This window comes from Elephas maximus, chromosome 10, assembly GCF_024166365.1.
Source record: "Elephas maximus indicus isolate mEleMax1 chromosome 10, mEleMax1 primary haplotype, whole genome shotgun sequence".
In the NCBI taxonomy this organism is placed as follows: Eukaryota; Metazoa; Chordata; class Mammalia; order Proboscidea; family Elephantidae; genus Elephas; species Elephas maximus.
This window is the reverse complement of record NC_064828.1, coordinates 48,647,838-48,673,990: the sequence shown is the minus strand read 5'-3', so window position 1 is coordinate 48,673,990 and position 26,153 is coordinate 48,647,838. Positions and strand designations below refer to the sequence as shown.

General features: G+C 37.1%; 1 protein-coding gene across 2 annotated transcripts; it reads left to right on the top strand.

Moving 5' to 3' along the window:
• On the top strand, positions 1–26,153 carry MBIP (MAP3K12 binding inhibitory protein 1). 2 transcript variants are annotated; one of them, XM_049897911.1, is made up of 9 exons: positions 1–291; positions 4,030–4,149; positions 6,087–6,311; positions 6,401–6,497; positions 9,024–9,089; positions 9,492–9,644; positions 13,533–13,630; positions 19,485–19,523; positions 21,205–26,153. In XM_049897911.1, the coding sequence occupies exons 1-9, from the start codon at positions 160–162 to the stop codon at positions 21,310–21,312; spliced, it is 1,038 nt and encodes a 345-aa protein (XP_049753868.1). In that variant the 5' UTR covers positions 1–159; the 3' UTR covers positions 21,313–26,153. The 2 variants fall into 2 exon arrangements, with proteins under 2 accessions (XP_049753868.1, XP_049753867.1); XM_049897910.1 differs by having other exon boundaries at positions 83–291; positions 21,208–26,153.

Genomic DNA, 26,153 nt, shown 5'->3' with positions numbered 1-26,153 from the left:
TGGTGCCCGTGCTTGCCAGTCACACAGAAACGGTGGGAGCCTAAAAACCACGATCTAAATAAGACGCGGTGTTTTTACGTCATTTTCGAGCGGCAAAAACTGGAGGGAGGGGGCTGCGAACGCGCCTGGGTAGTGGTGGGGGCTGCCGGGGAAGGTGTCATGGCTGCTGCCGCCACGGAGCTTAGTCGCCCGAACAGCAGTGACAGGAGCTCGGAGCGGAGCTGCAGCCCCAGCCTCTGCCGAGAGGCGCTCTGCGAAACCTTTCGCTCCTTGCGAACCCTGGCTGAACAAGTGAGTAGTGACCTGAGGGAGCAGAGCGTGGGAACCGTACGGCCCCTCCCCCCTTTTCCCTGTAGTTAAGGGCGGGGGCCGCCGAGGGCAGCAAGCTGCAGGCAGCGGGAGCGGCTCAGGCCGGGGGAGGAACCCCGGCCCCTGCCGCCTCCCGGCGGAGGGAGGAGGATGGCTGCACAGACTTAGTTGCAGGGACCGGTTGCAAACTAGATTTCCTTGCAACTGTTCTCTTATAGGGTCGCTGTGAGTCGGAAGCGACTCGACGGCAGTGGATGTTATTATTCTCCCGTAGAGTGAGTGAGGACAGTGTAAATGAAAACCTGGTTCTCGGAGAGAGTGAATGCGGAAAAGCTTCTCTAACGGTTTGGGAGGCGTCTGACGCTGAGTTCTTTTTCCTCCAGTTCCTTTTAGAAATTGGCTAGTTAGTGCGGCCTGAGATTGTGGGAAAGCGCTCACTGTACCGTTTTTGGGTCGATTTGCTCTTATGAGTCACTTGTTTTTTTTTTGTTTTTTGCTTCTGGACATCATTTGCATCTATTACGCTTTCAGACGGGGAGGAAAATAAAAGGAATTAATCGAAAATACTTACAGCATAAAGTTGGATGGGTTGCCCATGGTTAATCTGTTTGCATGAGAGCTCTTCTTTTAATTATTAACTAGGCTAACTGATAAATAACTTGCATAAATGTCTTAGTAAAATTGGGTTTGAAAGAAATGAGCTCCTTACTCTGTTCGGATCAACTCACTGTTTGGTTTCAATTACAATTCAAAGCAAATTTTAAATGAAAAACAACCTGAAGAGATGTTTATTTGCCTACTTTCTAAAAGGAAATATTTTGTATCTTAGATGGAACACTTTCTAGCTATACAAGTTTGTTCTGGAACTGGTAGTAATGCCTGTGGTCAAGTAGACACAGCAGACGTCTGTGTTGAAGATAACGGTTAATTCTTAAGAAAATAAAGCATTTGTCCAATTTATGGAAATTATTTTTTAAAGCCTTCAGTATATGGAGAACTAATTTTTTAAAGTTATTTCAATATTTAAAAAAAAATTCTAGCATGCTTGTCATGATTTACAAAGAGCATTACTTTAAACACTCAGCTTGGTATAATGGAACAATTATTAATGGAATCTGCTAAAAGGTAGAATATAGCTTTTAAACTTGGTTACTTGCCAAAGACCAAAAAATATTTATGAAGACTTGAGGACTTTTGATTAATTATTGTTAACATTTTAGCCTTAAGACCCAAGACTTCTAAATGTTTTAAAAGTTAGAGAACTTTTTATTTTTATGGTGTGGCTATTAGAAATTTAAAGTTTAGTCATACTCTAATGCCAGGATGAAAAAAGTTTATCCTATTATTTACAGAAGGTATTTCTGATTCAGTAATGGAATATTTATAAAAATCAACATTGAGGAATGATTTAAACTTTCTAATTTCGTGTTCTGAATTTTTCAAATTCATTTAAAAATTGTAAACATTCAGGTATTCTGTAGGTACAGTAGAGATGTGATTAAAATCTACTCTTGTCACCTGTCAGAAATGTTTAATATAAATATTTGGTGAGTTTACATGACGCAGTGAGGGAATCTTTTATACAAGTGTCAAAAATAAAATTGTCTCGTCAATTAAATGCTAATCATTTTGGTAATATTCTTTCAATTTTGAGACATATTATTTAAAGATAAGAATAAAAACCAGAGTATTATAATACTTATAAAATCACTTCAGGGGAAATCACTGCTTCCTTTTGCAACAGGTTTGAAGGATTTAAAATATATGCCTAAACTCATTCTGTATAATGCCATTGTATTATTGGTTCTCTTCAATAGGAAGCATAAAATTGAACTTTAAAAAGTATTTCTATCCCAGATTGAAAAATGTACTAATTTTTGCCAAGTTTAACCTTATTGCTTGCCTCCGGATGGCCCGTTTTACCAAGTTAAAGAATTGTTTATTGTTAGCTTGGATTGTCTTATTAATGAAGTTTTGACTGACTGAAAATGCATATTTAATTGGCCTATATTAATAGCAGACTAATATAGATTTTTGAGTGAATGGTGTACCACTACAAATTCTATAGGGTAAAATGCAGAGAAAATTTGTTGATTAGATAGTTGAATGTATTAGGATAGTTTTCAAGTTAATTCATGACATTATTATATGGCTTTCTTGAAAGACCAAGTATCCTTATTGCACTTGAAGGCTTTCATAATTGTGTTGAATTGAAACGAGAATACGATCCAAACATTTATTTTTATTTTCCCTAAGTTACTCTTTTCTCTAGAAAATTTGATGCTTTGCTTTGGTTGAGAATTTGCCTGCTTTACTCCAAACCATATTCATAAATTTGTTCTACTTGCTATAGATCTCTTTGAGGCCTGTAAAAGTGTAGTAGTAGTTTACTTCCATACAAAAGTTGTTGTCTAACAAACTCTTTATGAAAGACGTTAAGGGAATGTAAACTAAGAGGCATTAATCTTTGCCAGTACAGCCTACATAAAAATTTCTATTTCTTTAAACTTGTCTAATGTGAACTTTAAATGCTTCTGATCTCATGTTCAAAGGACAATGAATTTGTTTCAAAGTTTTCTTTTAGTATAGTGTTTTTTTATTGGATACATTGCATCTCTGGTTCCTTGTACAGTAATTTTTATAGTCACACCTGATAAGACCTATATTTGAATTCATGCACCACTTGTCTTTATTTTGTTGAAGGCATGACTAATTTTTTAATAAATATTTTCTGATGAATATGTGTATTTAACTTGATTCTACTATGCGTTATATCCTTATAGTGTGCAATATATAAATATGTTACCCTAGAAAACTTTATGGTGATCTCACTTTTATTCACTCAACAGACACTACAGATAGAGGCTCTCACTCTAAATTTTTTCTGATTTTGATATTAATTTTATATTCAGGTTCTTGGTAGTTTTCTGGATATAATTTTATCCTAATAGATCACTCATATCCAATTTATAAGAAAATTTCATATAATGAGCCCTCACACCTTACTAGAAAATAGTATTTAACAACAAAAGATCTGGACATTCCATCCAGACTCTGGGCATTAATTTCACTGTTGTGGAAAAGTATTTGTTATTTATTTTCAGATTTCTACAGCTAAATAAGTTTATTTTTTATTTGAAGTAGATCAACATGTTGCCATTTATCCCTGGATTTTATAATGTATATGAATAATCTTGAATTTAAATTATTTTTAAAAATAAATAAAAATCGAAAACAAAATGTGATTCAGAAGACATCAGAGTCATGATATATTTCAGGTATGTATGTGTGTACATATTTAACAGAAGGAAGTGTGCATATTAGAGCTTCAGTAATAGACTTGTGCTTCCCTGTTTAATGCTCTGAGTTAGTAGTAGGATTCTGAGTAGAGAAAGCCTGTCTTGGACTGTATCCAAAGATACCGAAGTATCAAAAGAACCTTTGTCGTTCCTGGGTGGTTTCACTTCAAAGATGATCCCATTACACAGACTCAAGAGTAGAATTAGAACAAAAGGTCACTGTGAATTGTTACAAAAATCTGCACCTTTCTTGGACTTTATAAATGATAACTAGGTAGAGAATTTTAATATAAGATTAAAAACTTGATAACTGAGCAAAATAGGCATGTGTTATTCTGTAGAAATCTTATTTTTGTGACAGTCCCATATGTACAGCTTAATCATTCAATTTTTGTGGTGTTGCTGGTTTGACCTTTTGAAGCTTAACCTCAGAGATGATGTGGTGAAAATTACGATTGATTGGAACAAGCTCCAGAGCCTCTCGGCATTCCAGCCTGCATTGCTCTTTAGTGCACTTGAGCAACACGTTTTATATTTACAGGTAAATTTCTTGTTAGACATGTTAACTCGATATTGAGAATAGAAATTAATTGTGATTAAATTATAAGCTGGGTATTTGTCAGTTCTGTCTTAACATTCTATGAATAGAGTTATTAATAAAAGGTTGCTTACATCCATATTGGATCCAAATCTTTTAATTTACATAGCGATCAGGGCAGTCATAGGAATATAGCCCAATAGGCCAATGTGGGTACGAAGATTGAATGAATGCATTTCTATTCAATTCTAGACTTGCATTGAAAATTCAATACAGTTCCATCTATGGTGGGTTATAATTAAGCAATAAGACACGGCAGGTGTGTGTCATGCTATGCTAATGATTCCATGCCTTGGGTGAGTTTGGAGGCTCATGGAGTGCTTTCAGTGGTTCAAGAAGTGGCATTATCCCAGCATGACACATCCTGGAGTGTCTATTGCAATTAAACAGTTTCAGCATAGTTTTTAAAAAGAAAGTAATTTCTGTGACATTAATGTCTCATCTTAGTAAGTAGCCAGTCACTATTTTATCCTTCTTTTGCTTAACAATTTTAAATAACTTGTTCTTTATATCAAAAGTCAACATGAAATTGTTATTTACAACAGAATAATATTTAGTATTATGACCTTGCTGGTTTCTAATTGAGCATTTCTGCAGTTATAATTGATGTAAGTTTGCAGTTTATCTTTAATCAAAGTGTAAAATGTGTAATACCAAAAAAATAAGTGGAAGAACTGTTTGGATTGGTCAGTTTACAGCTTTTAAGGTTTCAGAAGAAAATTTGGTCATCGCAAATAATGGAAGCAAAATTGTAGGTATAAAAAAAATTGGAACATTGATAAGTGTTGGTGTGTTTTAATTAATGGAATATACTTTAATTTTAAGCCATCCCTTTACTTCAGTGACTTTGAGAAAATTTAACTCTCTGTTTCATGTTAGAAGTAATACCTAACCCTAGTTTTAAATGACAGAAGCAATAAGCTGTAGAACTCAAGTGAGGCCTAATTGTGTGTGGAGGGGGGTGAGTAGTATAATTTACATTATACAACAGAGCTTCCCCCCCCCTCCAGTATAGTGATCTAGAACCAACCAAACTCGTTGCCATCACATCAATTCCAACTCATAGTGATCGTGTAGAACTGCCCCACAGGGTTTCCAAGGCTGCTGGAAGCAGACTGCCACATTTTTCTCTTGCAGAGTGGCTGGTAGGTTTGAACTGCTGACCTTTTGATTAGCAGCCAAGCACTTAACCACTGCACCACCAGGGCTCCTTGCCATAGTGATAGGCACCTGTTTTCAGCTATGCATGTTGGTAGGTTTTTTGTTTTTTCTCTCTTGTTCATTTTCTTTTTTTAAAATTTAATTTCATGACCTAAGAAGATATCCTGCCATGTCAGGAAAAGCCTGAGTGTTCACTCAGCATAACACCTATATATTTCATGTCTGCTCTCTCATTCACTTTGGCCAACTGCAGTTTCAAGTGGAGAATCTCCAGTGATATAGTGATAATGCAGGGCTTTGCTGAGTGAGAGCACTGGCTCTCGTGTTAAGGAGGAAAAATACTAAGCCTTAGTGTTCTGAGGAGGCATTTGAATGACATGTTAATTAAGTGGCATTGCTGCCAGAGTCTGAGGCTTTGATTTGGCACAAAATAAAAGATGAGTGACAGAATGATTCCCTCAAAGAAAATTTAAAATTTCCTCAGGTTTTCTTTCTTTTTTAAAAACAAATTTATAGCAAATGATAATGGTTACAGTAGCAGAGAACAACAAACACTCAATATGTGGTCAGATTTATGTATCCTGATACGCCAACTTCTTATATTTGGTAATTGATATTAAATGTTATATTCACTTAGTAGAAATTTCTATAAATATGCTAAATATGTCATTAATTTTGATCAGTTTGAACCCCAGCAGATGGAATTGTGTTCTTCTCAGCCCTTTTTAGCAAAACTTCAGCCTCTGATTAAAGAGGAGAGTACAACTGCCGTTGAAGAGATAGGAAAAACAGAAACGGGCAACGAGAATCAAGTAAATGCCACATTTCCCGTTGGCGACCTGCAAGAGGAAGAAAAGCACAAGGATTGTGATTTAGGAGATGTAAAAAAGACACAAATTCATTTCGATCCCGAAGTAGTTCAAATAAAGGCTGGAAAAGCAGAAGTAAGAAGTTTTCATTAGGGGGAAGTGTAATTTTTTTTTAAAAAATCTTAGCATTTTTGAATTGATAAAACATGCATATTTATTTGTAGATTGACAGACGAATATCTGCATTTATTGAAAGAAAACAAGCTGAAATCAATGAAAACAACGTCAGGGAATTTTGCAACGTTATTGATTGTAATCAAGGTAACTCCCTAGAAGTTAATTTTTATAGTGTTTTAAGCATAATTTTTACAGTTGCTCTGATCTTTCATTTGTTTTTAAAAATGGATAAAATTAACACCACAATTCAGTTTATTTCACAGGTTTATTTGGGAACCAAGGTAGCCTGTTTTTCTTCTGTTTAATGCTAGGCTGTACTGTAAAAATAATTTTCATTTTGGTTACACAAAATCAATAAATGCTAATGTAGAAAGGCTAATGTTTACCACAGGGAAAAGATTATTTTAAAGTTCCTTTCAAAAATGAAGGTGAAGTATGAGTGGCAGGGTTGTTTGATCTCATTAGTAAGAAGGAACTGAGCTGAATAGATTTCAAGTCTATAAATGTACTTATGTAACTATGATGTTAATACCAAAAATGAACTTAGTAAAGTAAATACTCCTCAAGAGGGAGCAGTTTTCTCACTACTCCTGAGCTGTCTGAAATGTTTTATGTCACGATAAAACCAATTTGTCGTGAAGGCCATGTATCTTATGGCTCTTCTCCTTCTTTCACAGTGCATGATTTTCATCAGATTCTCCCTTCCCTCTCCACTCGATGCTGTAGTACATTTACCGATCTGCAGAATACAAAACACTGCAAAGCACTGCCATCGGTCACACTTAGGCATCGCAGTAATAATCAGAACAAGGAGACAGATAGTTCTTAGGAAAGATCATGGACAAGAGTTCATAATTGAAATGAATATTTTCTTGTTTTCTCTAATATCTCTTGGCTAATTAATATAAACACAGAACTCTCAGATGAACGTAGACATGATTCATATCACATTGGTAGACTAATTCTTTTATGAGTGAAATAATACAGCTTAAAGTTGGGTCCTGTGTTCAGCTTTTTCCACTATTAATGTTACACATGTATACCTCTAAATTTGGTATATTTGCCTGTTAGCTTTTCAGAACAGGTGCCACAGTGGCAAAACCTCAGGTACCACAGTCCAACTGCAAGTAACTCAGTAGAAAGGGTTTGTTGAGAGAGCAAGCGCATGTGTCACTAATGTAATTCCTCTGTTCTCCGTGCTAACTCTATTATTATAAACCACCAGGGGATAGAAATTGACAAGAATTGAAATGCTCAGCAGGATTCCTTGGCCCATTCAATCCCTTGCTGGCTCAAAACAGTGCTGGCAAGAATTGCTGTGGAGAGTGACTAGCACTCCTACATTCACTGTCTTCACACCATGCTGAATTTCTCACTGATGGGTCAGTTAATCTATACATTTGGAATATAGCTCAGGAATGGATGATAGCTTCTTTTTTTTAACACTTAGCCCCATGAAATGCTCAAAAGAGAATGGTGAAGTGATGGCCCTTTACACATATTTTCAGGTGTCTTTAAAAGAAAGAAAATGACTGTTTGGTATCTAGATATAAAAGATAAGTGAATCTGGAATTTTATTCACAATTTGATTTGTCACTAGTACTACTTTGTTAAGGAAACTTAGACTGAAAAAATACAAATGTATTTTAATGTGTTACTGTGTTCTTTTAATACCTCTCAATTTGACCTAAATCTAAACAATGGATTGAGGAAAAAAAAAAAAGGAAATCAAATTCTGTAGGGAAAGAAGAGTTTTCTTTCAGTATCTGATTCACCATCCGTTTTTATAAAATAACTGAAGGGTAATTTTGCAGAAAATTTTTTGGCAATGCATGTTTTTACTTAATATTTTAAGTATTACAATACTTACAATGTTTATGTATTAGGTTAATGTCTTTCCAGTCTTCCTCCTTGGTTTAAATTTATTCATTATTAAATTATTAAACTTATTTATTGATATCTAATTTGAAAATATTCACTATTCAGCTTGGAAAAAAAATGGAACAAATTTTCACGACATCTGTTTCCTAAATCGGATTTTTTGAAAGGAGTAGGATGGACCGAGGTAGACAGCTTTTGTGGTTAGGGATTTTTTAAGTGACCGTTGGAAATCTAGGTAAAATGGGAAGGTATGTTATAATTGAAGTCTCAAGATCTTTTTTGTGTGGAGCTCTGAAATTAAAAGTTGTTAAATGTATAGTTGTTTTTGTTAGATGTTCACCGGTTTGATTAGCAAGTGATACCAAAGATGCTGGATTTTGAAAAAAGGAATTTCAGTAAAAATAATGAGTTCTATTCTATGATGAAGTAAAGTGAATAATGCCTTTGGCTTAGAATTAAAATATTCCTATAATATATAAACTATTTTCTCCAGAGATCAAGATGGTTTTTAGGGATATTGGTTTTCATTAAAAATTAATTGATGTCACTAAATTTTGAGGCCTTTTGTGTATGTAAATCTGAAAATTAGATGAGTAGATATTATGATAAGTTTTGAAAGGGCAGAAAAAGCCACTAAAGTTTATCTTGTAGATGACAGTTTAATTACTATTTAAAATTATATCTTCTTATTATGAGTATTGTTAATATGAACCGTTGGAAATTTATCAAAATCTCACAGATGTGAAGTTAAGAGTATATTTAAAGTTTTATCATCTGAATTTTCCACAGAAAATAGTTGTGCAAGAACTGATGCCATTTTTACCCCTTACCCTGGATTTAAAAGTCATGTAAAGGGTAAGTAACCACAAGATAATATTGTCATCACTGGCAGAAGCTTATTCTAGACTATTAGCAAAATGGAATCATTTGTTTTTATTTAAAAACAAAACAAAATAAATCTTGCTTTTTTTTATCCCTGGGTTTGTAGTTAGATGGCCTTTATGAAAAGAATATAAAATATTGTTAAGAGCTCTGGTGGTGCAGTGGTTAAGCACTTGGTTGCTAGCCTAAAGGTCAGTGGTTTGAACCCACCAGCTGCTCTGTGGTAGAAAAGACCTGGGAATCCCATGGGGCAGTTCTGCTCTGTCCGGTAGAGTCATTATAGGTCGGAATTGACTACAGCACAGAACAGCAATAACATTAGGGAAACAGAATTCTTGGTGTTTGAAATGCAAATTTACATAAGCTCAACCTTAGTTTCTAGAGTTGTGAATACTTACGGACCACAGACGAGACCTGAAGGAGTTCAAGGGCCGGGTCATAAACCTAACAGCATGCTTCGAGATTGTGGTAATCAGGCTGTAGAAGAAAGACTGCAAAATATTGAGGCTCACTTGCGATTGCAAACAGGTAAGCAAAGTGCTAGGTGGTGCCCCATAATGTGCTTTTGCGAGTGGTTAGAGAAACTCCAGTTCATTTAATCACCAAATAGTCAAAGAACACCTGTCCTGTACAAAACATTGTTCTGGTTGCTGTAAAAATGAATAAAACACTGTCTCTGCTCTCAAGAAATTTACAGTTCTTGTTTATGCTCTTCTTCCTTTCACTCTTCTCACCACTTTTTCAAATCGAGAGTGCACTATTAGAATGGGAACAAGTTCCAAATAGATCCTGATATTCTCAGTGTCCTGAATTCACAGCTGAAAACTAACAGACTTTTTCCTGCCACCATTTGCATAACTTACTATGACCACTTCTCATTCTTCTCACCCACCTACTGTGCTAGATACAACGTGTCAATAAATGTGATCCTAGTCCTCAAGGATGTCTCAGTGAAATTAAGCATATAAATAATGCCGTAGGTACAGTTAACCAACATTTATTGAACAATATTAAGTGCCAGCCACTCTGAAAGCGTTATGCATGTGTTAGCTCACTTAATATTTGACCCCTTCTGAGGTGTTGGTGCTGTTATCACTGTACACGTAAAGAAACTGAAGTTCAAATAGCTCAAGCCACATGTCCAAGGTAGTGACAACTGGAATTCAAAATGTCATCTTAGCTGGCTACAAAGCCTGCGTCTCCCTTGTTTAGTACCAGGTCCTGTTGATTTTGTCATCTAAATATCTCAGATCTTCCCTTTCTGTCTACCTGCACCGCTGCTACTCTAGTTGAAGCTACTGTGGTCTCTCCCTTCAACTGATGGAGGAATATTAACTGATCTCTTCAGCACTAGACTTCCTCCTCTAGACCATTCTCTATTCTGTAGCCAAAGGGGTTTTTCTCAAGCTCAAATCTGATCTTGTTATTCCCCAGCTAAAAAGACTTTTAATGATTTTCGGTTGCCCTTAAATGCGTGTCAGACTTAGTATTTACTCATTTGTTCAACAAATAGATATTAAGCTCCTATTATATAAGCCAGGCACTGTTCTGTTGCTGAGAATACATCTGAACAAAAATTCTAGTTGGGGAGGCCAGGCGGCATAAACAATAAAGAAATTATATGCTATGTTAGAGTAGAGGAGCAATGGATAAAAGCAGCTTGACCAAGAGATGGGAAAGGAAATTGGGGTGGGAAAGGGTTGTATTTTTAACTAGCATGATCCACATCTAGTTCTAGCCACATCTCTGGGCTTCTTACTTCCCCTGCTCATTTTGCTATTTTAGCCTTTACCCATGCTTTTCTTCCTCATCCCAGACCATTGGGGGTTCCCCTTTACCTAGTCTCATAACACCTGGTGCTCCCTGCCCTCCTTTATAATAGTTATCACAGCTCTGTCTCCTCAATGTCTATCTTCCCTGTAGATAGTAAGGTCTGTGAAAGTAAAGTCTGTGTCTGTCATGTCCATTACTTTGTGCCTATTGCAGTGCCTATGTGTTTGTTGAGTGAACTATTGCTCATTTCACCTTTTCAGATATGTGCAAAGGACACTCGAGACACAAAGTTAGGACACAGAGACCTCAGGGGAGGTCAAGGGATGGTATCCCTGATGAAATGATATATGAGACCTTGGAGGATTAGTAGTGATTTTCCAGCAGGCAGGAGAAGAATATTCCAGAAAGGGAACAGCATCTGCAAAAAGCACAGGAGCACAAAATATGGTTCAGGAAACATCTGCATCTAGTTTAGCTGGAGTATTTGCTGGGTGGAGGTGGAGGAAGATAAGAGAATGAGTAAGTCTTTGAGGATAATGAGAGATTAGTGCTAAAAATTAATCCCTTTCCCCAAAAGTAGATGAATTTAAAATGTAACTGTATAAATCATTTAATTTACTAAGTTTCTAATAGTATCAAGTAGTTATTTTATTTTTTAACAAATATCTGTTGACTGCCTGCTACATACCAAACACTCTTTTAGGTATTAAACCAACAACCAAACCAAACCTGTTGCCGTCGAGTTCGTTCTGACTCATAACGACCCTGTAGGACAGAGTAGAACTGCCCCGTAGGGTTTTCAAGGAGTGCTTTGTGGACCTTTTGGTTAGCAGCCATAGCTCTTAACCACTACGACACGAGGGTTAATGATGTAGTCACAGTCCCTGGCTTTAAGGAATTTATAATCTAATAGGGAAGAGGGTCATCCTGATGATGAAGTGGCATGTTAAAGGGACTGTGAAGGAAGGGTGTGGTGGGAGCACAAAGGAGCCTCCACATGAAGAGGTTCAGGCAACGTTTCATTGACAAAGTGAAGCTTGAACTGGCTCTTGAAAGGTTCAGAGATGAGGCGGAGGACATCCTAGGCAAAGGGAGCAGCATGGGAAAAGTCAGATGGATAAATTGTTCATTTTATCATATTCCAGAAAAAGAACAAACAAGGTCCTGAGATAGAAAACACATACTTAAAGAAAAAAGTGTTACTAGAATTTTATATTTAACAAGTTGATACATTTGATAGGAAAATGTGCCCGTATTCTTTAATTGCATAATGATTGTGTAATCATGTATTCAGTCAGTAAATACTGAGCACCTGCCACGTGCTAGGCATTGTAGTCTGTGAACTAATGTCTAAGAGTCCTAGGTTTGTGCAGTGTACAAGCTATACAGCCATACCCAATGAAGAAAACATAAAACTTGATGTTCTCTTGGAGCTTATGTTACAGTGGGGAAATAGACAATAAGCAAAATATATAGGGAACGTCAGGTGGTGGTAATGATATGGAGGAAAATGAGGAGGGCAGGGTGTGCCAGGTAAGAGGAGCTGGCAGGACTGGACTGGCAAGTTGGAATTAACGGCAATGGATTTTAGTCAGAGAAGGCCTTACTGATAAGGTAACTTTTGAGCCAAGACCTGAAATTGATAACAGAAGCCTTGGGAATATGGAGACAGAGGGAGCTGCAAGTGCTAAAGCTTGGCCTAGTCGAATAACAGAAAAAAGGAATAGAGTGGCAGGAGCGATAGGAGTGTGAGAAGAATGTCCAGATTGTGTAGGGCCATGTAGGCCATTGTAAGGGCTTTGGTTTTTTAATCTGAGTGAAATGAGAATGTACTGGAAGGTTTTGAATAGAGAAGTGGCATGACCTGACTTACATTTTGGAAGAATCATTGTCTACTGTATTGAGAATAGACTCTGGGAAAAGGGTAGAAGCAGGAAGACCAGTTGGAGGTTGTGATAGTCACGTGAAAGATGGTGGCAGTCTGGACCAGAATGGTCACAGTGGAGGTGGTGAGAAATGAAAGGATTCTAGATATAATCATAAACTTGAAATTTGAGTGATCTTAGTTTACCATTTCCCTTCCCTCCTCAGAAAGTTTGTTAGTTCAGAGTTGTAGTAAAGCCCTCTTTAACATTTCCAGGTTGAAGGAGAAATGAGGCATATAGGTAGAAATGCGAATTGAGGAAAATAATGATGTGATGTATTGCAACCACTCAATTGAATTGTCAGTTGTCACTGTGCAATTTTTGCCTCCCAGGTTACTACCAAAACCTATCAGAAATACAAATTGTTCTATATAGGAACCATTTCAATATCTTGTGAAATGAATTTAACAGAAAACAAAATGCCTGTCAATATAAGAAGTATAAGTGAGGCCTGGGGAGGAGGTATGAGTCGGAATTGACTCCATGGCAACAGGTCTGATGTTTTTGGTTTTGGGTAGGAGGTATAAAATAAATTGTACCCGGTACAACATGAAAATGAACTAAGGATTTCACTCAATTTTACTTTTGTTCAATAATTTGCTTAAGTTTAAATATTTCCCGTTCCTTTGTGTTTAAGTGTCTTTGCATGGTATTTTAAGAATAAAAATTGTGAGAGAAAATTATTCAATAGTATCTCAGAATTTTCTTTTGTATTTAGGTGGTCCGGTACCAAGAGACATTTATCAGAGAATTAAAAAACTTGAGGATAAAATCCTTGAATTGGAAGGCATGTCTCCAGAATATTTTCAATCTGTAGTGAGTATATCTTTGATAGATGAATTAAAATGTTATTTTATTTCAGAAGTCTTCATTGTGTAACAATTCACTCGTTGATGTGCTATGTGCAAAACACTGCTTTAATAATTCAAAGATGAATGAATACAGTCTTATGCAGGGAGATTACCTGAATATCGTATTACAGACTCATAATTTTTAAAGTAGGGGTACTATTGTTAAACATTACCCGAATTCTGAAACTTAAGCCATTTTCATGGCATAAGTCATTCTGAATAGTGATCAGTCCTGTCACTATGAACTTGCTGTCTTGTAAAACAAAAGTGTTCCCTGGGACCTTGCTCTGTCACTTATCCCTTCTGTCTCTTCAGAGGCTTCTTCCCTCACACTCATCTGGCTTATAAGCATGCTCACATTTCTCCATACTAAATAAACACCTCCAGCTGCCACCCCACCTTACTCTTTACCATAACCACCAAACTTTTTCAAAGACTAGTCTGTATTTGTCTGATTCCTGAACTCTAGCATTTACTTATGCGTTCATTGATTAATTCTGAGGTCTTTTTCCAGGGATGTTAAGACACACTGTTGTGCTAGTAAATATCTTTGGCACAGCCGCAGTTTTTAGACAAGCAATCTTGAGCTCATTGTGTTATTTTCCTCAGTCTTCTGAGGTGATCATGTGTAACACCTGCCTTTTCTGAGGTTTTTTTTTCTTTTAAAGCAATGACATGTTAGAAAGAATGAGATTGTACTAAAGCTCTTATTTCTGAAAAATTATGGAAAGTAGTTTGCTCGTATTAGCATGGAATTGTGTAAGTCACCTGGCGAAAACGTACTGAAGACTCATTTTAGGCATAGCAACAATTTTTCCAAAGTTATAGATTGGAAGGAAGTACAGAAAAGAAATATTGCCAGAGGAAGAAGGCAAGTTACATAACAAGTGGGCAGCGAGTCCTAAATATCAAGAACTTCCTGGTATGTCAAATGAGGCTTACAAAACTACTAAGGACGGAAACAAAGATTAAGTGAGATAATACTAATTAAGCATTTAGCACAATAAGTAAAGTATTAGCTATTTTCACTTAGTTTCTAAAACCATCTGTGAAATGGCTGTATAGTGTAGATAAGTCACTCAATTCTTCTGGCCTTCAGTTGTCTAATTTAGAAAATTTGTTGGTTATACTGTATAACTAACAAATGTCTGTCCACTTTTAAGATTTTATTAATCTTTGAATATATCTTAGAAAACTTTATAAAGATTTTACGGCTTTTGCTACAACAGTCATTAGATTTTTCACATTCAAGTTCTTTTCATTAAGTAATCCCTAGGAAAACTTATTTTTCTATTTCAGTTCATACGTTGTTAAATCTCTTCTCTGATTCTGATTTATGAAAGCTTAACATAAAGCTATTACTTATACTTGGTTAACAAAAGGACATGACCTTCAAATCATAATCTTGTTTTGGGGGGATTGGTTATATATAGGTTAGATGTTTGGTTAAAGAGATAGTAGTAGTTAGATTTTAGGACCTTAAATGCTATGCCAAGAAGTTTAAAGTCTGTTCTCCAGACAGGGGGGGAACTATTGAAAGCATTTGAGCAGGGAAAGGAGTTGTGAAAGCTGTGTTTAAAAAGATTTATCTAATACTAGTGTGGGAGATAGATGAAAGGGAGAGAGTAAGGACAAGGAGACAGTATTATGCTAGCATAGATGTGAAGTGAGATCCTGAACTAGGGGCAGGAGAGTGAGAATAGAAAAGACTAATGTAAGAGACGATAGGAAGGAAAACATGACAAATACTGATGATTGATGGGATATAGAAAGAGATACGGAGCAAGGATGAGTCCAGTTCCTGGTAGGGAAAATGGTGCCATCATTGACAGAAATAAGAAAATCTGGAAGAAGAGGTGTTTTGGAGGAAATGTGAATTGAAGTCATAGCAGGATATACGGATAGAAATATCAGACATATGGGCCTTAGACTTGAGATAATTGGGAGAGTCTGTGTAGAGGTGATAGTTAAACGTCTACACAGCAGAGATAGCGGGTAAGAACACTGTGACTTTCAGGGACAGGAAGCATTATAAATGTAAACAGAGCTCACCCTGGATATATCAGGCATTCGGAAAAGGATGAATGATGACAATCTGTGATAGAACTAGTGTTTTTTTTTTAATTATTTCCAGATCTGTTAAAACTGCTAATATATATTTGATTAGAAAAATCAATTCTGGATTAGTATTAAAAGTGACATATCCAAATTAATAGTGCGTACAAAGAAGCACAAAACACTGGAAAGATTTAAACATTCAGACTGACTGTCCTTTAGGTGTATATATATATATGGCACAGGCCCAAAGGGAAAGAAGATTTCACTCTTGCCTTTCCATAGTAGAATGAATGGGCCATCTTTAGGAGCCATACTCCTCACTTTTGGCATAGAGCGAGCTCTAGGATTGTCCTTGCACATTAGAGGAGTTGAGCACACACTCTGTTGAGGACATAGCACGTTTTTTCAGCACTCTCGCCATCCTCATGGGCAGGGAGTACACACGTGGTAATTGCATAATATTGTATAGCCTTCAAACATGTACAGGAGAGACTACACATGTGTAACATAGTCCTAGCTTCTAAAGTTAGGAAGTAAGGGAAGCTTGGGCCCATTGAATTTTTTAAGTATTGAACTTTTGTTGGAAATTGAACTTCTAAACTTTGAAAAGATTTTAATTAAGATGCGTTTATCCTGAGTCACATATGGAGCCCAAGTGGCGGAGTGGTTAAAGAGCTTGACTGCTAACCACAGGGTTGCTGTTTGAATCCATCAGCTGCTTCTTGGGAACGCTGTGGGGCAGTTCTGTGCCCTGTGGGGTTTCTGAGTTGGAATGGACTCGACAGCAGTGGGTTATCCAGACTCACACATAGATGAATTGTACATAGATGAATTGTAAATACGGGAGAGTTTCTGATAGTTGGATGGAAATTTATCATCATGGGTAACATCAAGCATAACATGAAAAGGGAAACAGAAAAAAATGCAAGTTGTATTTAGTTAATAAAACAAAACTAGATTAAAATTCTTTTCATTTTGTGAAACAGACATAAAACTCTAAAAAAAAGTTAATATATATAAAACAAGAATCATGATGCAGGTTAATAATTGTTGCACCTTTTAATGTATTAATTCGTAATGTCTTTACCCATACATTAAACAGATTTGAATGTGGTAATGTTTTCAAAATTTAAGGGCATAGTTTAACAGACCATTTAAGGGATATGATCCTTTTAAGTATTTCCAACGAATTACTGATTTTAAATTATGACACTTGAATATGGTAAGTATAACATGCTTTACAAGTATATTTCCATAGCACTTTGTTCATTTTCTAACACTTACCACTTATAATTATTTGTTTATAAATCTGTTTTTCACACTACATTTTGAACTTCTCAAGGGCAGGAAATGTGTCTTGTTCATCTTTGAACACACGGAATTTAGTAGGCACGGAATAAATGTGCACATGAACGGATAGGATAGGACTTGGCTGATAGTAAATTCTTGGACTTTTGAACTGACCAGGTGGCATTTTCACTCTAATCTGTAATGGTAACTCCTGGTTCTAAAGGGATGGAAGGTGGGAGGGAAGCACTGATGGCCAAGTCAGCATCCTGAGCACCGGCCATCTGTGTGTGAAAGTGCATGGTGGGCCTGAAGCATGAGGTAAACAGGTAGATCAAGCTGGAAAATTAGATTTAAACACATTTTGAGGACCATGAAGGTCCATTAAGCAATTTGTACTTGCAGTGACATTGGAGCACAATTAAGTTTTGAGAAAGAGAGAAAAACCTGTAACTAAGGTCCCTGTCTAGTAGCAGCACTATGAAGTCTGAGCTGGAGAGAAATTGGAGTCAAGGAAACGAGGAAACATGTCAGTGTCCAAGCCAAAGAGAAATGAAGGCCTGAATCAGGGCAGTGGGACTAGAAGGGAAGAAACATTTAAGATACTGCGTCCATCGAATCACTGGCACTATACAACTGATTAGAAGTCAGAAGGGGTTGTCCATGGAAGAGACCTCTTTACTCCCGAGAGTTTCCTTAAAGCAGGAGTTCCCTGGACCTGGGTGTGTGTTTGTGTGCCTGTGCGTGCATTTTTTATTTCCTTTTCATCAGGACACAGACATTAAAAATGTAAGTATAAATTACATGCTAAGGTAAAGTAATGGGAGAGAAAGTTCTGAATTCTCTGTCTCACTGTCCCTTTAGTTTGCTGTGCTCTCAGATATTTTCTCCCAATTACCAAAGCTCATTAAAGTTGTTACATTTTATACTGAGATTTCCTTATACCTAAGGAATAAATTTTAAAGCTAGTCCAGTATATCCATAACAGATGTGTCAATATCTGCTCAGCCCTAAAATAAACCCCAAAGATCACATTTTAAGTCATTGATGTCCTTAGGCTCCTCATTCTGATAGTTCTTTCTTTGGATTTATGGTACGGTAAAAATCTAATTGTTCAATGACATGGAAATGACCAGTATTTTGTGGCTTAAACCATTGAGAGAACAAGGAGAAGTATATTTTCATCAGGTGTATAAAAAGCCATCTCTTTGGAAGGTAGGAGACTGAGTAGTGACCACATTCAACATTAAGCCCTTCTGCCCGTAGGCCCCATCACAGGTATCCAGAAAAGGAGGAAGCATATTTGCATAAGCTCTTTTTCCATGTTTAAAAATTCCAAGACTTAGTGATTTCCTGTTTATTATAACTCCTGATAAGAGAAGTACCTTGATGGTCTTCGAATCAGCTTTTGACACAAAGGGAAATGTGAGTTTTAAAAACCTCCCTTCAAATCTCAACCGTCAGAAATGCTCATGAGAAAATTTTGCCACCTAGCTTCACAGTTTCTGTATGTAATTTACTAATTTGCCATTCCAAAACTTGTGGTGGTGTGAAACTAAGAACACGGTCCAGAAAGAGCTCAGCTTGTCAGTGAGAATGTTGTCAGCCTCAAGTAATAAAAATTTGAGCTGAAACTGGCTTCAGCAGTATGGAAATTATAAAATAGGAAGCCCAACAGCAGGTGCAGACTTCAGGGTTTATTGATTCACTGGCTAAATCATGATTGTCAAAGACTTGGGTTCTTTCCCTTCTCAGTTCTGCTTGGTGTTGGCTTCTTCCTCAGGCAGATGGCAAGACAGCTGTAGCACTTTTAGGTGTCCTGCCCATATTCATCTATGTCCAGAGGAGGGGAAATGATCTCTTTTGAGGGCTTTCTCAGAAGTGAGGAAACTTTCCAGAAGCTCTCCTCCAGCAGTCCCCTCCTTCCTAATTGACCAGAACCGGTCTCATGTGCATTCCAGTCACTGATAAGACCAGTTGCTTGGGGTTGGATTAGCATTCCAGTAGCCGCATAGGAAACCACAGTGTCCCCTGTAGCCAGGGTGTGGGAGTGCGTGAGTGTTTTCACCCTTTGGTATACCAAATTCTGTTTCCTTTCCCTATTGCTGCTTCACTCATTCATTATACTAAGATAGTTACAAAAAAGAAGGAAACTAAGTAAAATATCCCCAGAGCAACTCTTTCTACAATCACTCATCCCCATTAGAAGCTGATAATTAATTGAAAAGTATGTATTCCCAAGAACAGCATGTTGCTTTACTGTTACTACGACATACTTTTAATATTATCTTTGGAGTCTGTCAGAACGTAAGCTGGCAGATGTCAGTTGCAGGCAGTGTGTGGTAAGCTTGTGGGCTTTGTTTCTGTCAGCATTCTCAAATGCGCTCCGTATTTTGTGCACTGTTCTGTAAAGAAAATATGCTTAGATTTTGTAAGCGTTGATTACTTAACCGTTGTTTTTGCTTTTGATCTAGAACTTTTCTGGAAAAAGAAGAAAAATTCAGCCACCTCAAGTAAGTTAAGTTACTGCATTTTTATTTTGGTTTCTGAAACAGTTTGATAAGTTTTATACTTTTCACATTAATAGAAGTTTCTACTGTAGCTCATACCCTTGGATTTAGGACCCAGTAAAAGGACAGCATAAATCAGTATACTTGAATTAGATGCATAATTCTATTGCAAGGATGTTGGAGTGATTCAGAGGTGCCAAATAAAAATAAAAGTCTTTACTCTGCTTTAGAATGTATCAGTTTCAACAAGCCCCTGAAACAGTGATACACATAGCTCAACCATGTATATGAGACTAAATGGGCATACTGGCCCAGGGGCAAGGTTGAGAAGGCAAGAGGGGACAGGAAAGCTGGATCAATGGAAATGAGGAACCCAAGGTTGAGAAGGGGAGAGTGTTGACACTTTGTGGAGTTGGCAGCCAGTGTCACAAAATAATACCTTTATTAACCGTTTAATGAGAAACTAATTTGCTCTGTAAACCTTCATCTAAAGCACAATAAAAAAAAAAAAGTATCAGTTTTGAAATGCTTAAAAATAGTAAGTGCTCAAGTAATACAACCCACGCGTCCCGCCCCCCTTTGCTGACATTACTAATTAGCAGCATCTAAGTAAAAAAAGTGTGTTTGGCAGAAGTTGACTTCAGCCCACCTCTGTCCATAGTACTATGTTCATTAAATAGTTGAATTTTAATGAAGGAGTCCTGGTGGCACAATGGTTAAGGGCTGGGGTGCTAATAAAAAGGTTGGCAGTTCAAACCCTCCAGTAACTCCGCAGGGAAAAAGACCTGGCGACCTGGTTCTGTAGAGATTACAGCCTAGGCAGCCCTATGGGGGTGTTCTGTCCTGCCCTGTAGGGTCACTATGAGTTGGTATTGACTCAGCGCACACAACAAGAAGTAAAAGAAGTATGTTTGGCAGAGGTTGACTTGACTTCAGCCCACCTCTGTCCAGAGTGCTAAACCAAAACCAAACTCAGTGCCGTCGAGTCGACTCTGACTCATAGTGACCCTATAGAACAGAGTAGAACTGCCCCATAGAGTTTCTGAGGAGCGCCTGGTGGATTCCGACTGCCGACCCTTTGGTTAGCAGTTGTAGCACTTAACCACTACACCACCAGGGTTTCCGTCCAGAGTACTATACTTTATTAAATGAATCTTAATGAGTAAGGTTTTGCTAGGCTTTAGTGGTGGTAATGTAAATTTAAAGTTGGGGAAGACGTTTAAAAACTGTTTTGAGCTCGTTTATTTTTTAAAAGTAGTGTATTATGTATTTTTTTACTGTAAATTTTTGAGAGCAGCGATTTTTTTCCGGGAGAAGCAGTTGATTGAAGTTGGTCTTGCAACTGAGAATGTTCAGGTATTTTAAGCAGTTAAACTAATCTTAAAATTTATTTAATTTTTTTTTACTATCGATTATGAGAATGATCAGTTAAGAAAAAAAAAGTCTTTGTGATCCTTTCAAATTACAAAAGGTCCAGGATAGCTTAATTGTTAGGAAAGAAACAAAACGTTTTGGTGCCTTTACATTTAGGATATGGTCACTCTAAAAATATCCTCATGAGGAAAAAAAAATTTTTTTTACCATGCTATTTGATATTTTAAATATTTATAGTTCATTTAGTGCTTTATCTGCATTAAGACACTTCAGAGTCTTATTCAGCAGTTTGTGTTCTTATTATTTACAGCAGAACTATTCACTGGCTGAACTTGATGAGAAAATTAGTGCCCTCAAACAAGCCCTGCTCAGAAAATCAAGAGAAGCAGAATCCATGGCAACTCACCACCTTCCATGAAAAACTCCTCCCATCCTTGTCATTTTATCTTTTTTATACATGTGTATAACTTACGCTGTAATTAACTAAAGGGATACATATTTATCAATGTAGACTTTCCTGTGAAGTCAAGGTTTATTTTCAGATGAGTCCAACTTGTAGCAAGTAACCTGCAAATATACCAGTGAGTTTAGAAATAGTGAATGCATTGAAAAAAGCATTTTTCCCCTTCTGTTATAAAGGAGGTATTTTGGAAATTAAAAAACTTAATTTGAAAGTACTTTTTTTTTTTTTTTAATGTGGATCACAGGAAGGAAGATTTATTTTGGATAATGGTAGTGTTATTTAAGAAGACTTTATATTTGTAACCAGCTTACCAATTTATTAGTTTAAATCGTATCTTGCATATAATAGTCATTCAAAAAAATTATTAGCTGAAATGAATTTTAAATACAAAAACTTTCTTTTTTTAATATTTCAAATGTCAGACAATTTTAATGTAAATAAACAATGGATTATTTTGTACGTAGATTCCAGTTTTACCTCTATTGACTGACCTTGAGTAAGTTACTTAATCTCCCTTTGTGCTTCATTTTCCTTATCTGTAATGTGGGGATGATAATAATAGACGCTACTTCATTGGTTATTGTAAAGAATAGGTGAGTTAATACACTTACAGCTTTTGAAACACTGCCTGTTCCAAGGGAAGTGCTCAGTAAATGTTAGCTGTAACTATTGTATAAAACCAGATATGTCTTTGGGCAGTAGTTAAGATGTTACAAACAAATTATAGTGCCTCTCCTTTGAGAACCTTTTTCACAATGCCCCAGTTATGTTAGGCAGTATGTGTACATATTGCCACAGTGGCAATATTAATTGCAGCTACAGTTATATAGCAGATTGTTCATGAAGTAGCTGTTGAGGTCAAGAATTATTTGATAGCAAAAATCAGAAATCCACTTAAAATGATTCTTAAAAGGAGCGTTGTTAAAAAGAATCAGAAATCTGGAACTTAATTGCAGAAGTATAGCTGAGCATTATGGATCTAGAAAGTCAGCAGGCAGCTAATCTTTTCTTTGTGTCTCTCTCTGTTTGACTGGCTCTGGATCTGCTCCCTCTTTCTGTGTCTGGTTCTGTTCCGGTCCCCTCCTCCTTGTTCTCCCTCTCCCTCTTCCCTTCTTACATGCACTCACCTATGCATTCCCTTTATCTTTCTCTGTAAACTGGTTTCTCTTAACACCCCCCTCCCCCTGCCCCCCCACCAAAAGCCAAACCAGTTGCCTTCAAGTTGGTTCTGACTCATGGCCTTTTCATTTCTGCTTCCCCACGTTGGGTGTCCTGTCAACCTTGTATAGCCTATGTGTGTTTTTGCCTTTGAGCTTCCCTTGTACGGACTCTGAACCCTCTGTAAAACCTCACAACCGGTGACTACTGCTTACCTCAGTCTTCGTATCTCTTATTTCAAATTCTTCAGAAATTGAAACCGACTCTGGGCAGAATGATGAGGCAAGACCTCTTCACAGAATAATGCAATGTACACCTTGCACAACTGTTTGTGGAAGCCTTGAAGATAGGGTCACCTGGTAAAATATGGGGGGTTTGGAATCACTTCGAAGAAGTGGATGTGGTGTAGGTCATTTCTACTAATGTCTTACCACTATATTTCCTTTCTGCCCAGTAAACATATCCTTCAAGGTAGAATTGCCCCAGTGTTCTAGTATTAGGTATAGCTACAAATGCCCACTCACCAGGCGGTCTCCACCTAGTTGAGACATGATCACCATCTTGCCAGAATCATGTCTCTAGATATAATGACACATTTTACTACCAGCACACCAGCAATACAGTAGGAAAAACTGCAATAAAAATTACCAATTAGAAAAGAAAGTTGGCTTGGAGGTAGGGAAGAAACCATGAGTCTTTCCTAACTCCCTTGGCGGTAAAATAAGCTTTTAAGTTGTGTCTGGCCATCTTATGATCTGCCCATTAGGAGGCTTTCCTTTTTTCTTTGTCCTTCAGACCTGCCCTTTTGAGGGACTCTAGAGAGGAGTCCTCCCTCCACTTTGGTAAGTACTTAACTGTCTGGTGCCAGCATCCTTTTCAGTGAAGTCTGGAGCCTGCAGAAGAGGCCAGGACTCTACCATGTTCGTATGAGTTGAGCATAGGTACTTGTTCTTCAAGAAAGACTAAGCTTCTGGTGATAATGCCCCGAGAACTTCAGTGGGCTTTTAGTCATTGCCTTTCTTGAGTATGTCGTTGACTACAAGGTGATGCCAGGAATTTTTGTGGAGGTAAGCTTACAGACAGAATCACTAGACTGCCTAATGATCATTCCTGCAGGATTTTTGTTATTCAGCTCTTATCCCCATTGTTTCTTTTTAATGGCCCTGTCCTCAAGAAAAGGACAAGGGGCCAGAAAGAGACTTGCAGGGACAGAAAGCACTTCTTCCTTTATCTGTCCCTATAAATCTCTCCTCCCAGTCTGTTATCACGCAGGTTGCATTCCAATCTAGGAATGTGTTTTACAGTGCTTGGAGTTGGGAGGATGGATATCACGTATTTGTCCTGTGGAAAAGGGTCAGACTTCCCAAACTATTCCAGCTATTGCGAGGTACTCTTTTTTCAGTTGCTAGGCTCGTGTGCTTTTCCAAACTCGTGAGTAATATCTGAGTCTGATCTTTAGCAATCTCAGTGGAAAAAAATTTCCCTTTATGGAACTTAGTTATGTAATTTTCCTGCTTTGTCCTCTCTGCTTGTAGCCTAACAACCTGGAACAGAAAAATATCTCTTTGCCATTGCTTTTTAATTATGCCAGCGGAACAGACAGCACATCCTGTGTTTTTACAATTGACACCTTTCAAGCCCTCTGAAGTTCTGCCTTTAGCTAGACACATGATTTAGGTTCTGAGAGATTTTAGGCAATTGTTCAACTAGCTGCTTTGCCATCACTTGTCTCAAACTACCAGTTTTCCAGGAGATAGGGGAATCCTCTGTGTCCACCCCCACCTCTTAACCCCTATCCGTCTTTGCCTTCACTTCAGAGCTAGTTTTGTATTTTTCATCAGGGGCTGTTACTTGCAAAACCATTTTTGGGGCTAATTTCTGTTTTAAGGATCTGTCGTTTCCAAGGAACAGAAACGCAATTCTAACTTTTAAGTAAAGGGGTGTTCTTTTAAAGAATCTGATGAATCCAAATTGCAGTAGGTTTAGCCAGCTTTGTCACCTCTCCCTCACTGGGTTACATTATCTGGATTCTCCTGCACAGCTACTTCATTTCCTTTGTAGCCTGGCTTTTCTGTAGATGTCTTCTTTCCTGCTTCCTTGTAATTGAGGCTTGCTCCAGGATTTGGGTGCTGTGGTGCTGCTAACTCTGACCCAACTCTGGCTGCAATATCCAGTTGTTGTTTCTTAATATTCAAAATCTGGGAAAAGAAAATCATTCTCAACTTGTCAAGTGTCCACCCCTGGGTTAATTAGCTGTGACTTGAGTGGCAGGATCTTCAAGAACAAAAGTATCCACATGCAGCCATTCCCTTGGGGAATGAGGGACACTTCCAACAAAGACTACGTGGACTAGGAAACTGATTTAGACTGGCTGACCTCTAAATTTTTCAGTTCTCTAAGAAGTAAATTTTTTCAGTGGCATTAACTCTGAAATTTTTTAATGAACCTTGAACCCTGGATATACCATCAGAGTGTTTTGGATAAGATTTTAGTTTTGGGGTTCTCTTTGAGCAGTTCTCTTTGTTAAGATTGATATTTTGTAACTTTTGTTCTTTGTCAGATATCCTCCACAGGACAAAGAGAAAATTTACTTTTTAAAAATAGAACAAAATTCATTATAACTTGCAGTTGCTCTACAGGTAAAATGAACTTACAAATCTAAACTACATTTTGGTATCTTAGTGATTTAGTTTTTTCCTATAGTTCTTAAAATATTTTGCTATTTCATCATCCCATAAGGTATTTAATCATTACTAATCAGTTTTTCCAACTATGCCAAAAAAGACTAAAATAAAAGGAAATACAACAATAATAAAATCACCTAGAAGGCTGATATAATACAGTGAAAACTGTAAGAGCAAGAACTTAACAGGACTGCCTTGATTTTCCAGGTCTTTCCACCTCTGACAGGGTGCAGTCTTACATTTTCCTATTGCTCGCTGGTTTTAGTGGAAAATACTTAAGCTTTCCTTCTCTGACAGGTTTCCACCTTACGCAGGTTCTGGCTTTCACAGATTTTACTGTATTGACACTATTCAGTCATCCCTCAGTTTTCATATTGCATTGCTCAAAGTATTGCATCATCTTTTAAGAAGGTATAAAAAAAGTCTGGAGATACCATCTTTGGAGTCTGATTTATTATTTTTTGCTTTCAATGAACACAGTGGAGAATTCCGAATTTTTCATTTTTGCTCATAATGGCAAGTAGAAGAAAATTGGTAAAGGAAGATATTTCACAATTATAAAAGGAATCAGAGATAGCAAGCACGAAATGATGGCAGTGAAATTGATCATTTAAGGAACTCTCAGACCATGAGTCTTCAAATGGATATCCCATATGCGTTTTTTCTAACTCAAGAATTGGTGAGTGAACCATATACTCCTAACGACGAAAAGGAAATACGGTGTTATCCAGTTACTCAACAGGAAGGACTTTATTATGCCATTTTTTTCGACAAGGATATGAACCATTTAATTTTACTAAATGGTTGTGACAGTATGCTTTTATTTTTTATAACATCTATCCACCAAAATTTACTTGATATTGTTCAGAAATGGACAAATGCTGAAGATAGCTATGTACATAAAGATGACTGGAAAGAAAGAAATGATGTAGAAATAAAAAAAAAAAAATTGGT

What these genes read in the sequence shown, in the direction of transcription:
- MBIP (XM_049897911.1), top strand. Translation starts at nt 160, where the DNA reads ATGGCTGCTGCCGCCACGGAGCTTAGTCGCCCGAACAGCAGTGACAGG. An exon ending in CGTTATTGATTGTAATCAAG is followed by an intron (nt 6,498 to 9,023) that starts GTAACTCCCTAG and finishes AATTTTCCACAG; the next exon opens with AAAATAGTTGTGCAAGAACT. An exon ending in CAGAATATTTTCAATCTGTA is followed by an intron (nt 13,631 to 19,484) that starts GTGAGTATATCT and finishes CTTTTGATCTAG; the next exon opens with AACTTTTCTGGAAAAAGAAG.